The sequence below is a fragment of the Geospiza fortis genome, unplaced genomic scaffold (genome assembly GCF_000277835.1).
Source record: "Geospiza fortis unplaced genomic scaffold, GeoFor_1.0 scaffold53, whole genome shotgun sequence".
Lineage (NCBI taxonomy): Eukaryota > Metazoa > Chordata > Aves > Passeriformes > Thraupidae > Geospiza > Geospiza fortis.
The window spans coordinates 6,662,465-6,683,592 of NW_005054305.1; the positions used below are offsets into that span (position 1 = coordinate 6,662,465).

At 38.4% G+C, this 21,128-nt stretch overlaps 1 protein-coding gene across 4 annotated transcripts in view; it reads right to left on the minus strand.

Annotated features, from left to right (window-relative positions):
* The window catches only part of NOL4 (nucleolar protein 4), a 181,740-nt gene that overhangs the window by 119,769 nt on the left and 40,843 nt on the right, over nucleotides 1-21,128 (minus strand). For all 4 annotated transcript variants that reach the window (XM_031066569.1, XM_031066570.1, XM_031066568.1 and 1 more), the window contains exons 3-5: nucleotides 16,368-16,479; nucleotides 15,741-15,853; nucleotides 11,035-11,167 (exon numbers count right to left, since the gene is read on the minus strand). In XM_031066569.1, coding sequence (XP_030922429.1) covers nucleotides 11,035-11,167; nucleotides 15,741-15,853; nucleotides 16,368-16,479 — 358 coding nt within the window. The remainder of the gene's footprint in view (nucleotides 1-11,034; nucleotides 11,168-15,740; nucleotides 15,854-16,367; nucleotides 16,480-21,128) is intronic.

The following is a 21,128-nucleotide window of genomic DNA, read 5'->3' on the forward strand; positions in this document are numbered from 1 at the left end:
CACTCTTTGAAATCTATGTGTGGCATTTGCCTTTAAATGCTGTCACCAGCATTACTTCAACTTCTAGAGCAAGCAATCATTTTAGGCCCCATTTTTTCCAGGGGGTGAATGTAAGCACACTGCTGAATGGAAGGTTCAGAGAAGAGAAAAATATTTGTCCGTGCTAAGAGGCTTTACAATATCCATGCCTTTAATTAAAGTAAGACATATTTGCAGAAGATACAGTAATATGTACAACTGCAAGTCTATGACTGCAGTCTTACAGGAGTAATCAGGGATTATAGCCTGCTCCAGGAATCTAAGAGGAGCAGTTCCTGGAGAGCACGTATAAGTAGTTCAGAACTGCAGAATGTAGCAGAAAGAAGAAATGAAGATACAGGAACAGACAGAGCTTGGCTAACTTGCTGAATTAAAACTTATCATCACCGCATAAATTGCACTGATGGTTTAATTAAAGAGAAAGCAGCAGTTTCAGTGCCCATATTAACTACTTCTGAATTCGTTCAGCTACAGAGTACCTATTATGAAAACATGCAGGGTTTGAAAACATTATCATGAATACATGCAGGAACTTTGTCTCTACTGGAGTTTATAGAGATTCTCATTATTTATTTCAGTAGGATTCTCATTGCATCCATGTATTTTGGAGACGATCATGCTGGATAAAGTATCTAAAAACTAAGTCACTAAAAGTCAAAGTTCTTTTAAACTTCTGATACAAATACAATCCTTGGACAGTTATCTCGGAGGGATATCTTTAAAAAGATGGAGGGATATATTTTTAAAATCTTTTACCAATTGTTTTTAAACAGACAGAAATCCTAGATGTATGCAGACCTGTAAATATTTAAAGACTATTACTAAGAATTATAGCTTCTTTATACACATGCAATGATACTTTTTAAAAACTGATTTGAAAGCACTGATTGCTTCCATTTACTTTCTAGCTCTTCCATTTACTTTCTAGCTTTTCTAGCTCTCACTATTTGTACCACCTCCTTTTGAAGAGGGCTTATTTCTTCCACTCCAAGTAATTCACATTAAGAGTTCCCACATCATGTAGTTCTGTCTTTCCTTCTCTCTTTGACAGCTTGCAGCCTCAGCTCCCTTCAGAATAACCATTCATGAGACACTTAAATAGTGTGACATAACAAACTCACTGTATGTCTTTACCAGTTAAGTCATTAAAATTTTATTATACTTCATTTTTTGGTTCTTCTTGGAACAGTAACTTTGTGTAACTGAAATGTCATCCCTCTATACTGTTTTTGCAGAGAAAAAAAAATATTCTCAGTTTGCATCTCCTAATTTCTTTTCCTATCAAACTAGTAATAGCAATTATCACTCTTAAGATTAGTCTGTTGATATCATAGTTTTATTATAGCTTGTCAAGGCAAAAAATCAAATTTTCTAATCAATTATTGCCCCAAAGTATCTATTACTATTGCCTTATTTAAAAGATGCTAGTTAATCTCATGCTTTTTTTTTCTGGTTTATGATCTTTTTTCCTTCTCCTTGCCAATGTCTGCACTTAAACAAAATTCAGATTTCAAAGTACAAAAAGCTAAGCATAGAGGTTTGAATTCCACCTTCCAGTCAGAAGGAATGACTAATTTTACAAAAGTTTAGCAGGGATCTTGGATGGTTACTAACAAGGATCACTCTGCCTTCTACTTAGGGAACTCTGCCTAGTAAGGCACATGGGATATCAGAACAGTGAGAAGTTCAGTAGAAGCAGTCACTAGTCCTCCAGAGATGCATTAAACTGACTCCTTGATTTATGTCACAAGAAAGGAAGCTTGTAAAACACTGAAGTTAAACTGGGGCACTGAGGAAAGACTTTAAACACAGAGATGGAACTATACCCATAAGCAGGAACCTCTGCAGTAGAGACTGATCTCAAGGCAATCTTTCTGCTTGAAAGGCACATTCTGGCTGCAAGGCCAGTGTCCTGATGAAAGTGGAGAAAAGCTTCTTGGAGCTGACTTAAGGCATCAATTTCTCTTCAGTTCTGTGCACTTAAATCTGAAAGTTGTATATTACAGAAATTTTGCTTTTATCTTAATTTATTCTATTAGTAATGCCAACGCTTACAACTGAGGTTCTGGGCTGATTTCTCAGCATCATATGTAGTAGAGCCTACAAAGGCAATGAAATAGTGTGCTCCTCCACATATTTCCCAGAGTGGCTCTGAGTAGCTGCTGAAGTTTGTCAGTCTGTCTAGTCAGTCTGGAAGGCTGCTCCTGCAATGGCCAGAATTGGTCAGTGTCCACCTGGCATGCAGCAGTGGAGAGACTGCCTGAGCCTCATACACCTCCCAGCAGGCTGTTAACCAGCCACCAAGTGCTGAAAAACTTGTAAAACAAGTCAAGCTGTATCCTAATCTGACGCTAAATTTAATCATTATTTTATCTTTCTGTCTCCAGCCAGCCTGCAAAACACCTCTACTATCTTTCTAACAAACCAGGCTATCAGTGTCCAGGAATACTTGGAGAACACACTAGAGTTCAGCCTATCCTGAAACTTTCAGGATGATTGTATCTTTTCTTCCATCCTGTTATTAAGGAGTGCAGGAGATGGCACATCCCTCTGCCTCAGGACAACAAATATGGTGACTATCTAGCCACATTAAACCAATTATTTGAAAACACCTCTCCACAAATCTCAGGAAAATATATATAACCACTTCCTATGTATTTTAATATTCCAAAATGCTATACTGCTGAAAAAATACTCATTTTTTCTTGCAATCAAACTATTTTCATTGGGTTACTAATTTTAAACATTCAGCATTACAAATATCTTATCAAACAATAAATGCTTCAAAAAATTTCTATTAAAACTATCTTTCACGAGACAGCCCAATGTCTCCAGGGAATTTCCTGTTCAGAAAAAAAAATAAATTAACATCTTCCTTAATTAAAATATAACACAGTGAAGAATCAATGGCTAAATTAAATTTCTTTAAAGCACATTCTTTTACACTCCTTTTCCTGAAAAATAAATGCTCTATTATATTATTCTATGGTATATGTAATAGGAAAAAAAGAAAAGGGGAGTCAATGCCTAGCAAGCATTTTAACAGTAACTATGAAAAAACCCTCCACTTCTACTATAAGGAAGTAGACAAATTAAATCAAGCAATCTGTGCACATAGCCTCTGCTAAAGTCAATTGGTACATATGAAAGGATAAAATGTATTAAGTGCCTTTACTGGAAAGCAAAACTAAATCTCTGTAGCAGAATGCCCCTCCTTTTATTTGATTTTAAAGAGAAATAGGAGGGAACAGCCTGAGATATGCTAAGATAGGGGGAAAAAACCAAAGGATATTGACCCAAACCAAACACTTTCAGAAATTCAGCTAAGCTTAATTACAAGGATATGCACACTGAAATCAAAAGCAGACTGCTTTCAGTACATGCATAAGGAAGAGATAGCTCCATGGGTAGTAATATTGCCAAAGTGAAATACCTATTGTTACAGGACATGTACAACACTAATACAACTGTTCTGAAGATGCAAAAGAACATGGGTCTGCAGTTAGCCTTTTACATGGGGGCAAGCTTCACTTACCTCTAGATTGCTGATGTAAAAATGAGTGGCTGTGAATAGAGTGAATGGTCTGCAAGCATTTTAGCATTACTTGTGAAAAGATAATTCTAATTTCTCAGCTATTATTGGCTGCAAGTATTCCCTGACGTAATTATGGAGTAATAGCTGAGAACCTGATTGTAACCAACAGTTAGTAGTTTGTTGCTAACAAGGCAAACATGACAAACAATTTTGAGGCAATTATTGTCATTACAAGCCACATTCAATTGTTCCAGGCAAGCATAATAGAAAGTGACAGTTGTGCAGCTGGGAGGGTGGTGCGGGAAACAAGATTGTTCTCTGGTTGCAACAGACCACTCAGACTCTAGCAGAGAGTCTGCTCAATGCATAATTCATGTTTAATAATATTTTAGTCTCTAAAGCAAATTACAGTATAAGATAAGAAACAAACAGAGACATGTCAAAAAAAAATCCCACAAGTTATTATAAGATGGAATAAGACACACAGGAAAAGCATGGAACGGGGGGAGATATTCACTAAAGCCAATTCACAAGATGCTTGCAAATGTAAATACAGTAGCTACATATTAAAAGAGTCAGTTATAAAAGCAATCCATTTGCTATGCTTCAATGAGATGGAGGCTCATGTCCAAATCCCAGTTTGAGACTGTTGTATGATTAGGTAGGTCCAGAAGGAAGGAAGGAGTGCTCTCCTTTGAGAAACATTGATGATTAATTCTGAGTAAATTTGAATTGTGTGTAGAGTCAAAGGAAGATTTTCATCCTCTCTTAAAATAGAAGTGCCTCATGTATCAGCTCAGTATTCTGATGCACAATGCACACAGCAGCTGCCTCGTCAGCAGCCAGTCCATTAAAATACTTGATTTGCTGAAAAATCCACCCAGCTCTCCTCAACAATATTAAGGGCTGGAAGCTTCTAACACAGATGCAGCAATACTTCAAGCTCTTGCCCAGGCTCAGTAATATTCATTGTCAGTGACATTGTAGCACTGTTCAAGTGTCATTACAGTGTCACTCATAGTGCCTTTTGCACTGATAAGGTATCATTTCTAAAGAAGCCATTAAAGCACCACTGAAACTGGATTTCCAAAACTCTCTGACTTTCTGGTCATGTTTCACCATTTTCCTCCTCTTTCTGGTCATGTTTCACCATTTTCCTCCTCTTTCTTAAATCACAGAATCAGATAATGTTTTGGGTGGAAGGGACCTTAAAGACCATTTAGTTACACTCTCCCTGCCATAAGCAGGGACACCTTCCACTACAATGCATTGGTTTATGCAAATAATAATGCATCAAACCACATCTGATGAGCTAAATTGCTCCAGGTGCAGCTCCACTGGAGCAAAATAGCATCGCATGCCAGCTTCTCAGGTACACTTTGACTCTGCTTAGGTGAAGGTGATACTGATTTTCTCAGACAAAGCAACAGATTATAACTAACTTCCTGTCTAAAGAAACCTCTGTGATTTTGACATCTGTGACACACTTCAGTGCAGTCCATAGACTCACTCAGAAACAAATATGTGTGACTGCACTGTCTTTTGCTTTATTCAGTAAGAAAGCTGCTGATTGCAGAAGGTGGCAGAGCAACAGCTGCAGAGACAGGAGACCTTTGCCTCTGTACAGCACATCTGTGCTCCTTTTTCACTGCCATGAGACAGGCAGGCATATTAGATTTTCACTTTCAGAAAACTAGTATTTATCATTTCACTCTGAGTGATAAGAAGTGAGATTATTTCCCAAAAGTTTGCAAGTTTCAGTGGCTTGAACAAGACTGCAAGGTCTGAATAAATCACAAAATTATCAGATCACCTGGTCCTACCTCAAATGTAATTTTAAATGGTCTGCAAAAATTAAGCAAAAATTACCTTTTTCTTCACAGTAAAATGCTTATTAATCTGCACATCCAATGTCTTGTATAAGGTATAAGCATTATAAACAACTTTAATAGCATTTTAGCTTTGTTGATATGGATCTACAGATTGCAAATAAAACCAGTCAAGTCACAAAAAGTCCCTAAAATGAAAAGGCTTTCTAAAAGTATATGAGGTGGCATCTAAGAAAACTGACAGACTGCTTTTTATTTTATTTTTAGTATTTTTATTAAGGCTTTATGATTTCATGTGGTAATATCAGTCTATCCCATATACCACAGAAATTTCATGTGCTTCGCTTTGAAGTCTAAAGCAATAAAGGTTTTTTAGTAAAAGATATCTAAACTCTGCAAACAGTTTGGCTAACCTTTAGTGGGCCTTTACTGAAGTCAAGTGGACTTAGACCTCATTCAGAAGGACATTTATAAAACCTTTCAATGCTTGAACCAAAATTAAAAGCACAACACTTCTTGATGCAAATTGATTTTATAAATTAATGTAAAATAACATTTCCACTGAAAATTCCTATTTACCAGCAAAAAGGTTGCCATGGATTTAATGCTGTGAATCATCTGCTCTCATGTTGGCTTTGCTTCCTCTCACTTTACTCAAGATCAAGAGCAGGGCCAATACATTGTCAACAGCATAGACAATTCACTCCATTATGCTCTTTCACTAATCTGTCTTTACTCTGGCCTGCAGTTGGTGCTTGGACTCATATATCTTGAACTTAAATTGCTTTGAGAAGAAAAGTCAATGTTCCAAGGCAGGGAGTCCAGGTTTCAGTGGAATAAAGACAAAAGCAGAAGGAAGTAAAACACTACCACAAGTTTTGAATTAGAAGATGGGTTAAACTCTTGGCTTGGACTTTGTTCAGAGAGAAAAATCAACAGCAAGTCTGCACTCTTGCATAGACAGTCAGTTTTGACAACTTAATCAGCTAATGTTACTTATTTCAGGTGAAGCCATTGTGTAGAGATTATAGCTTTGATGCAGAAAACAGGTATTTAGATGGCTGACTCCAATACTTGCATCTGTCACAAACACAAATGAGTGGAAGGAATAGTTAATGTTAACAGCCAGGTTTCCTACATCTATATTGTGTAAAAGTGGCAATTTGAACATGGCAAGGAAAGAGAACTGACACCATCCAAGTGATGGCAAACTACTCAAAGACATAACTCTCCACTGCATTACAATATTGTTGCTCAGTTTTCTATAAATTAGAAAAAATACAACTAAGAAAAGCCTATTAATCTCTACATCTAAATTGGCAGCACAACCCCTGTTAAAGCTTGACTTCTGACATGTTTTGTCATTGTTAGCTCCTGTATGTCTCCACACAGTGCCTGTGAGAGGTAGTTGTGTGTATATATGTGTGTGTGTATATATATATATATATAAACATGTAACTATAATTTTCTAAAAACTAGATTGAAGAGAACACAGTCCCTCCATCCAAATCCAGACTAATCACTGATATGTTTTGGTATACCTCAGTACAGTGAGAAATACTGAAAATAAATCTATCCTGCATCTTTCAGTTTGAGTTACAGTCAAGTAGTCTTATCCCTGACTTTTACTTGATAGCTCACATAGTTAAAAAAGCCCAAATAATAAAAAATGCAATGTCAAATTTATACTTAATTCTCCTCACTTCTAGGGTTGTACATGTTCTTAACTTCCTCTAATCAGAGCATCCCCCTACCTATCTCATGTCTTGGTAACTAATGAACTTCCACAGCAAGGAGGGAAACACACCTAGCTGCTCTGCACAGGGCTCCAGCTAACAGGCAAGGGCAACAAAAGTCCTATTTTTACTCAGGGTAGAAGCTGTTGCTGCTCCTTTGAAGACCTATCTAGAGGTCACTTTTCACTACAAAAATCAGGGGTTTTTAAACAGACTGAATCACTAACTTAATAAAACAAAAAAGCTCCTTTAATTTCCAACTCAGTTCACAAACCTTGCCTGCTGTCTGTGGTCTGAGATGGGCAAAAGGGTTTGATCCAGCACCATCAGAGCCCCAGGAGCATTATTAAGAGAAAAGAGAATTTAAGACAGCTCTCAAGTTGGAGCTTTGCCTGCAAATGAGTTACACACAGGGCTCACTCCAAAGAACCAGCCTAGGACACAGAACTGTGTCATGTCTGGGGAAGCAAGAGGCAAGCAAAAGAGAAAGGATCACATGAGCAATTTGCAGCTCTATTACCCAGCTTCCTGCTAGAGAAAACACCTCTGAGGCACTGCTGAGCAGAGAGCCATACCCCATTCCCAGCTAGGGAATGAACAAATTGTAAATTAGAGCTCCTTTCCTTTTCCATCTCCACAGGGAAGAGCAGCAGCCCTTTTCCAACTCCTACCCCACCGTTGCAGCAGCCCTGCAGGTGCTCAGGATTTTCAGCCATTCACCAGCAGGTGTGATTCAAGACCCTGCTATTTAAAAGTGTACAAAGGCTAATTTAAAGTGGGAACTGTCCATAGTAGTATTGCAGCAACTTCAGTACCACGGATACAATTCACCAACTCTCCACTCTTTTCATTACTTCCTTAATTCCCTGTACCCTTTCCAACCAATAAGCTTAGTACAAGTGTTATGAAGCCTCAGTCCCCTTGCAGAGCCCAAGACTTTTGTGCAGTGCCAGCACCCATCTGCTCTGAGCAAATATGCACCTTCTGTCTCTGTGCCTTCCCTCCTCAGCATTTTTCTCACCCCCATGGCATTTCTGGGTGTAGAAGTCTATTGCTTTCAGCTGATACTGTGAGTTGCTGTCATACTTGACTTTATTCTATTTAGGTACAAGCAACCTAACCATGAGAAACAGGACACAGCATTGGGCTGGAACACATTGAGAAACCTCAGGTCAAATTTTCTAGTATGAGCTCTGTAATGCACTCCCAAAGAAAAATGCCTGTCTAAGTAGGATGCAAGTACAGCCCCAAGGGATGAGGCTATGAAAGCATCATATTTCTTTTACATAGACAGTGTCAACATTCTGATGCTCTGATAAACTGAACTGGAGGAGGAGCCTCCATCTATCCCTCAGTAGCACAGCCCAGCTCACTATTATATTCCTCTAGGGTACACAGGCTGTTTGTATTCTAGTACCAAATCAATTTAAATCCATAGAAAAAAAAAACAGGGGATGTCCCAAAATATTCTCATGCTATTTCACATGGAAAACCAGGTAAGTAAAGTCATTAAACACATCACCTTTAGGTACACTGGAGCTGTATCCACCCCAGGCAGCAGTTTTCCTAATGTTTCCCATTAGCAAATTATCCTCCCAAAGAGAGCATGCTTGGGGCAGCAGAAGACCTGTGCTGTCCCATTCCACCCTATTTCCGCACCATTTCCAACTGCATGTGCACAGGCAACCTTATGCAACAGCAAATTTTCACCTGCCAGGATGCAGCAAACACATTTCAGATGAGGCAAATGCCAAGTGTCTTTGTGTATAGGCTGAATGTGGTGGCTGACATAAACTTTCATAGACATTCAGAGTGTTTGAGGGAAGGGAGCAAGAATCGCTTTTGACACAGATTCATGCTTTGGTGATGATTTCAGTGTGCGTGAACTATAATTAAGGATTACATTTGTAAAATTTTACAACACAGCCTGTGACAGTAGAAGGAATTGTACTGCTAAAGTCATTTAAGTTCCCTTTTATTTTCCTTCTTTCCTGTTCCAACTTCTCTTCCTCTACCTCTCATATTGTTTATTTTCTTCCAATCTTCTTTTTTCCTGCCCTCTCCCCTCCTTCTTCCTCCCACTTCTCTCATGTCTTTCTGCTCCTCCTTCAGCCTCTTCTCCCACATCTGAAACAGCAGTGTTGCTATAACTAGCCACACTTAGGTCAGCTAGCAAAGGAAGACAATGAAGCAGGAAGTGTGGCTCTTTCAAATCTCTCTATCAGCAGATGTTTTAGCCAGAAGATGCAGCAAAAAATAGGATTGCCTTAGGAAGGTGAGCAAGTGCCATCTGGGAGGAAGAGAAGGAAAGCTAGGGGATTTAAAGCCATACTGTAAGATCACACTGTCTGAAGTTCAAAGACCACAGTGGATTTACTTCCCATATATTTCAAATAGCAAGTGACAGATTTGCAGCATTTTGTCATTCATACTTAGGGTCTAATATGATTACATGTGGCACATGAATCTGGTTGCAGCAGGTGTTAAGATATGTATTACAGGCATTTCTTCACAGGTTACTGTACTGAGCTATAGTTTTTATTTCAGACATATGCATGCAATTATTATTAAGAAACTATGTATGTGAAACTTCAGCAGCATAGTATTGCAGCGAAAGCCAGACACATTAAAAAATCACCCTCCTAAGTATCCCTGAAACCTCTAAGTCAGCAGTATTACTATATTATTCCTGTGAAAAGTCAAACTGCAACAGGAAAGTGAACTATCTTTTCATACATCATGTGCATCAGAACTGCTCCTTTAGTGAACATATGCAGACAGAAATTAGTTAAAAGTTGAAAAAAATTGTGATGGCTTGAGGACACTCAGACAAAAGGCAGCTATGGTTAGAATCTGGCCTATCAAATTATCACAGACATCCTACTCCTTCCTTTGTTTGGAGAGCAACCCCACTGAAGATCCAACCCATCACCAGGTCCTATCAGCCACTATGCACCACACCCATTCTCACCTAAATATCTTACCAGCTAGCAAATGACCATGATGCATGAAGTGCAAAGCATCCAGGTTAGTCAAATTCCCTATATTTAGTGTTTAAGAGAAATATAAAAAGCATTTCTGATTTGGCACATATGATCAGGAAATTCCCAAGTAGCAAGTACAGAATTCCAATGTGTTGTTTCTAATGGCAATAGAATAGACCTGCACTTTGGGTGTTGAGCATCCATGTGCCACTCCTGAGCTACTGTCACAGTCTGTAGTAGACAGGCTATTTGTGAGCTCCATAATTCAGGAAAGCTCACTCCAAACCAGACTTATTTATCTTGCTATATAAGAAGGGCTGCATCCAAAGACTACACACCCATGTACCTTCAGTGTCAAGTCAGTTTTATCTCAGACCAAATAGTAGCTTTGTGTTGTAAAAAAGAAAGAATATTCAAATGTGCAATGCTGCTTGCTGTTTCCTCATCTTTTGCCTCTATTTCTCCATAGGAATTTGTTGTTTTCATCCTGTCTTCTGAATATCACATTCCAGTTCCTATCTCCCAAATAACCAGCTTCTGTGACACTACTCTCCCTCCTCATAAAAACAACTTTCTCCGCTTTCTGGATTGCCTCAGAAAAGTTTGAATTTCATTTCCTCTTATTCCTGTTCATGGTCACACTACAGAGATATAAAGATATAGATGAAGAGTAAGATAATGCCACTTAACATATAGTTGTCTAAGCACTTGCTTGTTGCTTAAGCAACAAATAAACTGACCTAAAAAAACCCAAAACTAATTTCTTCTTCTTCATGCTGAGATAAAGGGAACATGTATTTCAAATTACCCAAAGAAACACACTATGAAGAAAAGCAAACTGTAAATGAAAGTACAGAATGGGAAAAAATACAAGGCAATGCCACATTTTCTGTACAAAATGAGAGCCTTACCGTCCTGCTGGCCCTGGAGGTTCTGAGGACTTTGCATTCTCTCCTCCAGATTTGAGCTGAGGTCAGAGTTTACAGCTGACATTCTAGTTGAGTCACTCATATCAAACTCATCACTTTCTATAGAACTTTCATCCTGCAAATAGAAAGAGACATGTCAGAAACGTGGTGCACTGTTCACATTATATGTGCAGTTCATTCACTTCCCATTTGTTTCACTCACACACAGTGTGGAGTATAATCATGCTAAACATTTTTGTATATAAGAAAACAAGCAGAGGACATCAAGAGGAGGGAGGAGACTACAGCATTTATTTGGTATTATAATCTGATAAATGCAATTTGTTCAACAATGAGGATACTACATAGTAGTTCCATAGTATATTCCAGAAAAGAATTGGTAACTAGAGACCCCATACCAAGCCCTTGTTATTCAAATTTGGCTGAGGAGACCTCCCTATATTCCCTGCCTGAATCCTTTACCTTTCCCACATGGAAGTCAGTAACTCTGTGAGTGACCCCTGTCCTGGTTTGGGCTGGGTTAGTTACTTTTCTTCCTAGTAGCTGGTACAGTGCTGTGCTTGGATTTAGTGTGGGAATAATGTTGATAACACACTGATGTTTTGGCTGTGGCTGTTTAGTGCTTACTCTAAATCAGGGACTTTTCAGGTCTCATGCTCTGTCAGTGAGCAGGTGCACAAGAAGCCAGGAGGGAGCATGGCCAGGACAGCCGACCTGAACTGGCCAAAGGGATATTCCATACCACAGAGCATTATTCCCAGTAAATAAACTGGGAGGAGTTGATCAGAGGGAGACTGGCTGGGCATCATTCAGTGAGTGGTGAGGAATTCTATTTGGCATCACATGTCTCTCTTGGATTTTATTCCTCCTTCTCCCTCTCTCCTTTCATTACAATTAGCAGTAGCATAGTGGCACTAGTAGTAGTAGTAGATTTTACTTTGTTTAAATTATTAAACTATTTTCATCTCAACCTCTGGGTTTTTACTTTTTTTTTTCTGATTTTCTTCCCCATCTCACCAGAGTGGGTAGAGGAGTGAGCAAGCTACTACATGGCTCTTAGCTGCTGGCTGGGATTAAACCACAAAGACTCACAGGAAGATATTTTCAAATGGCAACCTGACCTGGTAAGAATCCATGGTCAAATTCCCTTGACATGATGTCACACTTACACTCTGTTTAAAGAAGCATCTATGAAAATGAGAGAGCCTATAAAAGTTCTGTGCATGGTCGTGACAGTCAGTGGCAAATAAAAGTAATATAAACACAGGAGAATCATTGCAAATTTATTCTACATTTAATATGATTTATCCATCAAGTCCAGTTACAGAGCATTTAACAGGGATGATAAGAAGGGCAAAAAGTAAAAGTCCTGATCATTATCCCCATTTATAAAAGAAAACAGTTTTAGACATAGCCCAGAAAATAATCAAATACATATCTAACTTCAGTTGCTTCAGTCCCACTGAAGTTCACACATGCACTCATGGATTAGAAATTAAGTATCCACAAGTCTTGCTCTGGAAGTGGCTGAGGCAATGTACAAACCTAAGGCAATATATTTTCAGTAACAGCTTTTCTGATGGTTACTTCTGTTAAGAAGAAAAGTATTTGAAAGAGATGGGAGGAAACTATGGCAAATAGATCTGTACATCCTGAAATGTTTGAAATAGTTTTCCAATTCATTTTTATTTGCATTTTTAAATCAAAACAGGACAAGACAGGATTCTGACTATTCTTCTGGGTTGCTCACCAGAACTGACCTAGAAAAATAGCAATCTCTAGAACATTATTTACTGTGTACTTGTTGTGAGGTGGATATTACAGGTATTAATATAGCTGCTTGCTTCTTTCTGAGTGTTAACTCTTAAATCAGTTCTTCCCCTGGGTCTCAGCAATGTTTCCAGTTTGTATGGACATTTCTCTCTGTTTCCAGAAAGCAAGTTCCCTGCAGTAATGACTCATGTTAAATTAGGATGAAGCACTGCAAATGCCAGTCGGGAGCAAGAATGGGACAGCACACAAGGTGAAGCTGTTTTGCATGGCCACAGCAGGACAATTACAAATAAGGGAATAAACATACCTTGTTCTCAGGGATTTATAAAAAAACAAATGGAAGAGTGAGGACTTCTCTAACAGGCACCTGTCTGTCTTGCCTTACACAAGGTAGGAGCACCCAGTCACAGCAGCAGCAAACACCCAAACACTGCCCTCACAGATGGACCCTGGTGCCCACCAGCCTCCTGCCCAGACAGACAGGGCCAGGGCACACACACACCAGATGGGTCTGAGGTTTAGGGAAAATGCACTCTGCTTGTTCAAAGAGCAAGATAAGAAAACAAACTCCCCCAGACCTTCTGGATCGTTGTGTCTCTGTTAAAATGCAGGGGTAATTTTCAGTGAATCCTGCAGGAACCAGTGAGCAGCAGCTCACATATTTCAGTTCTGAGGTTAGGCAATTTGATGGGCTCACACAAAGGGGGCTCTGGCTGACACTTGCACAGTTATAAAACAACCCACATAGGCAGCCTGTTTGCCTACAGCACTGCAGAATACCTCCACTTCCCAAATTGTGTACACCTCTATCTGTGTAGACCTCTATTTGAATCTGCATGGACACATGCGCATGGGAACAAAAACTGAGAACCACTGGCATCTTTATAGCAGTCGCAGCACAGCTCTAGATTCCCACACAGTGGTGAGTTCTCCTTCTAGATGAAGCCTGTTTCCCTCACATCAATGGTCTCAGCTTAAAAATGTGGAATTGAAGATGAGAGAATTAGGAGATTTTCAGTCATTGTGCTAGCTAGCAGTGGGATCCAAGTTTACTCCTGTCTCAATTCCACATAAGAATACAGATATGATTGATTAAATCTTTCCTACAAACCCAAGCCTGTTTTTTAAGTGCATGAAGTAGTTTGAATCAGATATCTTACTCCTTTGTACTACAACATTTTCCCTGTCATTTAGTTCTCAGGGCCAACAAATGTACAGCCCAGGGAAAAAAGAAAACCTTGGCAAAGCCATGATTTGAGAAAAGACATAAGGATTATTTTGAGAACTTTCCTTGAGCCCACTCTGTTCTGAAAAGTCATTATTAGTAAAACATACAAAAATTACTTTCATAAATCCAAAACTTTCCTTGTGCCCACTCTACCCTAAAAAAATTATTATTAATAAAACATATAGGAAATTACTTTCATAAATCCACTGCTGTAGGCATTTCATATACAGTAACAACAGAGCTGCAAAACCAAGCTGGGCAGGGAATACCCAGCAAAGTCCTGTTGCCTCCATATCATTGCCACTGGCTTGTCTAGATGAAAAACTGGTTCAACAAAAATTTCAGTCATCAGACCAGAAAGACTACACCAAAACATTCAGGCTACAGAAGATCTGTGGCATGGGGTCCTGATCCAGCATGAGTGCTTGACCCTGTTGTGGAAGTAGTAATTCTCAAAGAGAAAAGGTGTAGAAATCAAGGAGTCCTTTCATTCCTAAGGCTACTGCAGAATAAAACCTCTTCTCTCCTGCTAGTTGAAACTCTACTTCCAGTTCCTCAAATTATTAGGAGACTCAATAGAAGGAAAAGATGACCAGGCTGTACTTATGCATTAAGAAATTTGTGTTTGGGATCTCTCCCTACACCCTCTGCAATTAAAAACAAGGACCAAACTGAAACAAGGATCCTGATATTTCTAGAAAAGTGGTGAAATCCCCATTCTAGGGAGTGTTGAATAATTCATGAAATTTCCAGCAATAGCCCATACCTACTTATTGGGAAAACAAATCTGGCTGACTCTGCACAAGTCAGAAGTCAGTCAGGGTCTTGACATAATCCAGCGGTTAAGGTTGTTTTTGAAGGCTTTCTTTATTAAAAATATCTTGTACTAGGACAGGAAGACATAGAATGCAGAACTGTTTTTTTGCTGGCACATAACTGAGCTTCTATTTGGCAGCTTAAATGGTAAATGAACAAACTTCTAGCAAAATGAGGTTACCACAAATAATTTGGTATGGGCCTGTGAATTGATGGAGCACTTCTTAAGATCTGGGAAAACTCTGAACAAATCAGAGAAAGCAAACAACCTTTGAGAAGAAATAAATAAAATCCAACCCCAATTCTTTATGAAGAAGCTTGATTCTCAGTCTACTTCTCCTCCTTCTTTTTTTCTGCCTTTTAATTCAAAATTTCAAAAGCAACTCCTATGCTAGTAATTAAGCTTTTTGCCTTAAAGTTTTCAATTGATGTTGCCAGGACTTTCATCAGTGTCAGTGCCATGTGTTGCATCATGTTTGCTAGCCTTGAGAACACCACGGCAATCATTTCAGCTGCTGATCATATTGGTTTCTAAAAGCAGACAGTGGAAGTCACTGCTGGGCACAGAACTAAGTCGCAAGTGAAAATATTGCCCACATCACCCTTTCCAGTGGTCCAGTGAAAGAGCACCTTCAGGCAATTCAAAGTACACTCACTACCTCCAAGCACAGAAGGGCCATAAGTCATATTTTCTCTCAATCTGATTGCTTGAAAACAACCCTGCCTTGGCTTCAGACTGACTGTTTTAGCAACAAAATTATAAAGATGGGATCAACAATCATCTTCACTTCAGTTTCCTAGCTACCTGAAAGACAAGTACAAAACAACACAGGAGAACAGCAAACCAAACTTCAAAGATTTCAGGTTTTACCTCATCTTGCTGTGAATTTAGTAGCTGCAGCTTCATGTGTTTCATATAAGCCATAGTAATGGGCATGTTGTAATCAATCATACTGGTCACCAAAGTTGGAGGTTTTCCATTATCTGCAAAAAAATATTAATATGTTAATATTATAAGTTAATTATGGAGGCTATGTCAACCTATTCTGCAGTTAAATTCAAACTGTCATGTTATTTAGCTCTAACTGTTGCATTTGCAATCGCTTGTAGGCTGTACAAATGGAATTCTCCCAAAGAGAAAGGAAAACCAAGATCAAACCCTGAAAATTGATGAGCTCTTCTACCCTAAATGACTATAGCCCATATACCCTATCTATTCCTTATGCTTAAGCTCCCATACAAACATTTCCATAGCAAAATAAATTATTTCCTCCAGATAAAATCATCTTTCTATTGAGAGTGCAGATGGCATTACACTCCATCCTTCAGTGAAAGCAGAAGATTCACTACCTTCCAGCTTAAGTAACTGAGATGATCTGACTTAGTGAACTGTTACAAGCCTACCAAATTTATATGAACCCTGACTTAAGCTAGGAACCTATAAATGGGTATTAGAAATAAAATTACTTTACATCCCACTATTTGACACTAAAACTACCTTTATGATCCGCTCCATCTGGGTTTAAATGCATTCTTTTCTGGCACTCTGAGCAGCTCATTAGAAATCGTGTCACCGCTTCTCTCGGTAGGAAGGCATAGGTCTCTGAAATCTGAAATTAATAACAAAATATAGGTGTTATTATGTAAGCTGATTGAGCATGATTTAACAGACCTGATCATCATATTTCCAAATAAGGCACATTATCTTTTAATGCCAGGAAGCACAATGAAAGCGTGTTCTGCATACGATGTAGGATTTCAAGAAGCATCTCTCCAATCTGCCTACTTAGCATCTAATGGCTACTAACAATTAGTACTGAACAAAATCCCACTTATATCAAAAGGGGCGGTTGTTTTCTGTTTACAGTTCATTTCAAATTCCTTTCAACAAAAAGATTCATACATAACAACTATCCCACTGTGGAATGGTATCCAAAAAACTTTGAGAGACCTTTTTTTAATAGCCAATGCCAAAAAAAGAAAGCACTGTCTTACGTGTTCTATTTTTTTTTTTTGCTGTAACAATACATAGACAGATATAGGACTTGATGTATTAGCAGCAAAGAAGGTTGCCTTACTATTTTAACTTTGTACTTGAATGTTTTGTGAAAATATTTTTCAAAAGCTTATGGTTTTGTACTTTGGAGTACCTACGTTATTTTTACTAGTAGTTAAAGAATTTGTGAACCAGTTGATTTTAGAGACTCTGCTTTACCTGACAATATTTTGAAACAACAGATTTTAGTAGTTTCTTGGTTTTAACAAAATCATTGTTTCTAACCACATACTCACAAGTAGGCACCAGAGGGATTTTTTTCTTTTTTGAGAGGGAGAGGAAGAAGCAGTGGTTACTGGTTTTAAAGATTGCATTCCCCTCACCCCAAAGGATGCATCTGTCTTTATAGACATTTTGCCTTGCTGAAAAGGACCCGGAGGCTGGTGCCAAGCAGAAAATGAGCTAACAGCATACTCTCTGATCCCAGACAAACTACATCTCATACTGGCTACTTTAAGTGTAGAGCCAACAGATCAAGAAAAATTATTATCCCCCTCTACTCAGTGCTGGTAAGAAAGCAGCTGAAATAATGTGCTCAGGTTTCCCCGCAAAGTTCACATTCTTCTCCACACTTCAAGAAGGCTGCTAAGAAGCAGGAGATGGCTCTGAGCCAGGCCATCATAACAGGTGGAACCTAAAGGAAACCTTGAAGGAAAGGTTGAGGGAGATAGATTCCTTTCATATAGGTTATGAGGCCAAGAAAGATCTCATTTTAGCCCACTGCTGCCTGAAAGGGAGTTAAAAATCTGTAGAGAAAAACTCTTTATAGTGTATAACCAGGGACAACAACAGAGGTGCCTTGGGATATTCAAACCAGACATCAGCAGAAACTGTTACACTCCAGTGCACTGGAGCAGCTTTATCAGATGGGTGGAGTTTGATGAAAACATCCAAACTTGGGTGTTTTCAAGCTAATAAAAGGCAAATGCATGGCTTTTCTGTGATTCCTTAGATATGTTGACGTATATACACTGAACAGTGCAAGTGTTGTAATGAATCTCTAGCCTCTTTTTTCCCAATTATGGTGGCTATCTTACGATGGAGATAATCCTTAATGGAAGACCAAGGCCCAGCAAGAGAGATTAAGAGAGCGAGTTGTTAATCTGTTTGTACTGCCCTACTGTAAAACTTACAGAAGGATTTGATTTCCTATCAAGCACTATGCTGAGATGCAAGTCTCAGCTGGAAGTGAAGACTGGAGATGGTGTGTATCAAAGTGTGGCTACAGAAAGGACAAGATCACAATTTAACTAGAATTAAATGGGATTACATATTGTCCTAATCACTTCTGCCCCTCAAATGGGAGTTAAGAGGAGGAAGAATGGGCAGTTTTAACTTTCTTGCACTTTTCCATTTGGTTTGTCACATACTTAATCTATGTTGAATTTTACATTTCCTGCAACTCCATGGACCAAATTTATTAGTGGCAGTATTTTTGAAAATAGGTGGAGTTTAAATTAGTGTTTGTTGATGTGATGTGTGTCACATCAATAAATAGAAATGATGCATTATAAAATGGGAATGCAAAGTATACCATCATGCCTATAACATTGGTTTTTAGGCTGTTTATTATTGTGGTTTTCTTATATAATGGAAATCTTATTGGGGAGGGAGAAGAGAATTAGTATAAAAGCAAATATTGTTCTATGATGAAAATTGACAAAGATTTTTTCTGGGCCTGAAACACCTTTTCCGAAAATTAAGGCACCAAATGAAGCCACTTTTGAATGGGAGGTCCTACTAAAAATATATTTTTAGGTTAATTTTTTCTGTTTTTATACCAACAGAACAGATGCTTATTTACCTTTCCAAACATGAAAACACTGGTTATACTCATGCTTTATGGAAACTAAAAAAAGAACATAAAACCAGCTAGAATTCAGTATTGAAAAAATTGGAAAGTGCACATAGACAGCAACCTCTCTCTTACAACATTTAACATGTTTAGCACTGTATTGAAATTAATGGAGCTTACCAATGGACTCATTAGTCCCCTGCATTTGATAGGAATGCTCCATTTATTCTAATCAAGCATCTCTGTCAAAATTCCAGTTCTGCTCAAACAAGATGAAATTCCTCCATGAAGAGAAAGTGAGCTAAAGCCCAGATTTGATAGGTCTGCTTCACTGACTATAAGGGAACCAGGTTTTACAACTAAATTTGTCCATAGAGCAGATGCTCGTGTCTCCAACCTCCCACTGCAACACAGTTTTAAGGATGCCCTTCCCTAAATAACTCCAGATTTCACCAACTTCCTCCCCTGTTTATTTTATAATTTGAATCAATCACTGACATTCCTAGACTTCAGTCTGTATAAATTGGCATAACACAAGAGGAATCACATTAAAAGAGATACATAAGTAGCATAGCCCACAGCATTCCTTATTCTTGTTGCCTGAATATATAGGAAAGAAAGGGGTCTCCAACTTTCACTGCCAGAAAGCTGATGAATTGTCACTCCCCAGCTGCACAATTTCACACCCCCAGCAGTGCAGACCCTTATTTGCCTTTCATCTCTACTTTATAAGATTCAGATAGCCACTTGCTTGCTCTGGCCAAGCTCTGAACCAGCTGTAGCCAAGAAATACTCAACCAAATTAGCGCAAGGCTGAACATAAAATCCCATATTTCAGCTCTCAGTAGAGTTCACCAGGTTATGCACAAGACTGGACTGATGTAATTGATGGAGCTGGCTTGCATGTGAGTGTTTCAGAGAACAACCTGGAGGCCTATGACACCTTCTAAGTAATTACACAAAAATACCTGAGTGGTCTGATTTCATCAGGAAAAATTGTTTCTGTCCTTTACTCTATCCAAAAGAAGGAAATAATGACTCAGCCCTTGCTGATGCTGTATCCTCTCACTGCCTTCAGTGGCCCAGCTCCTATCCCTCTTCTCAAGGCTATTAGCTAATAAAATATATAGCCAGACCATCTTTTTCAGGTGATGTGTTATAAAAAAAGAATATGGGTTTATTGTAAATCCATGCCAAAAAAAAAAAAAAGATTCAAAGATGAACATGCTTCTACATTTTAAGAAAAAATAAAGCCAGAAAAAAGAAGTGGGGGATATTGCCTTATTTACATTCCTACTCTGACAAATCATACTGTCATATTTTTGGCATGACTTACAAGAAACTTCTAATGCACATGCCCGTTCCCATCAAAGACAAACGAGTGCTGATTTACCATATTGATAAAATTACTTGGATTGATTTAAAAAAAATTTTATAACTATACTTTTCTCAAATATATAAGCTCTAGAAATATCCTTATGGGATTCCTTACTCTTACTTGTGTTTTTATTGCACATAAGTACATCTTCTGCTGCTTGTAGAGATGTGTTATTTCATAACTGGATGTGTTCTGTATCATGGAGAAATCAGAAAAACAGCAAATTCTAGCAGGTTTGTGTTTAGGTATTTCATACTAGGTATAGCTATTGTAGCTATATGCTTTTTTACGTTGTAAAGATATATGAAGAAGAAACAGAACTTCCAGAGCATTAAGCAAAAACCTCAAAAATTACGCAGGGTTTGTTTTAGCCCCAGAAATTATAAGATAAGAAGCAAGCATTTCCTAACAATACAGTCCACGCACATTTACATATATTTGGCTTTAACTCTGAGTTGAGAGGAAAATGAGTTTTCTTCAGTGGTTTCTGAGTCAAAGCTTTTATGACTTTTATGATCTTACTTCACCATTAACAAAAAGTCTTTGGTATATTTTGACATATGTGACTGCATCCAAAGCATCATGCAGCAGTTAAGACCAGTCTAGGCTTGTTTACTGGATCCCATGAAGAGCAGAACTAGCACAGGCAAGTAATCCACTACCTGAACATGTAATCTGATTTACATTGAAGCTAAGCAATGAATGTCCTAATTGTCTGTGAGAAGCCTATTTCATTCCTACTGCATCACTACAGGCAGAGAAAACAAGCAAAGTTTCCTTTTTGCTCTCCCATACTCAGATGATTTAAGTGCAGGATGTTGTGATGATGTAGCTTTCAGAGCTAAATTTTTGCTTGGAAAGTTAACAAGTCCTAAACTGAAAGGCAGATTTTAGGACACATATGGCAGAGTAGGAAAGACAAGTGTGAGGAGAGGGAGTGAAATTTTGCAAGTGAACCTATTAACCTCTAAAGAATTAACATGGAGGGTGTATGTGTAGTCTGGAAGATACAATGTGTCAGAATAGAGAT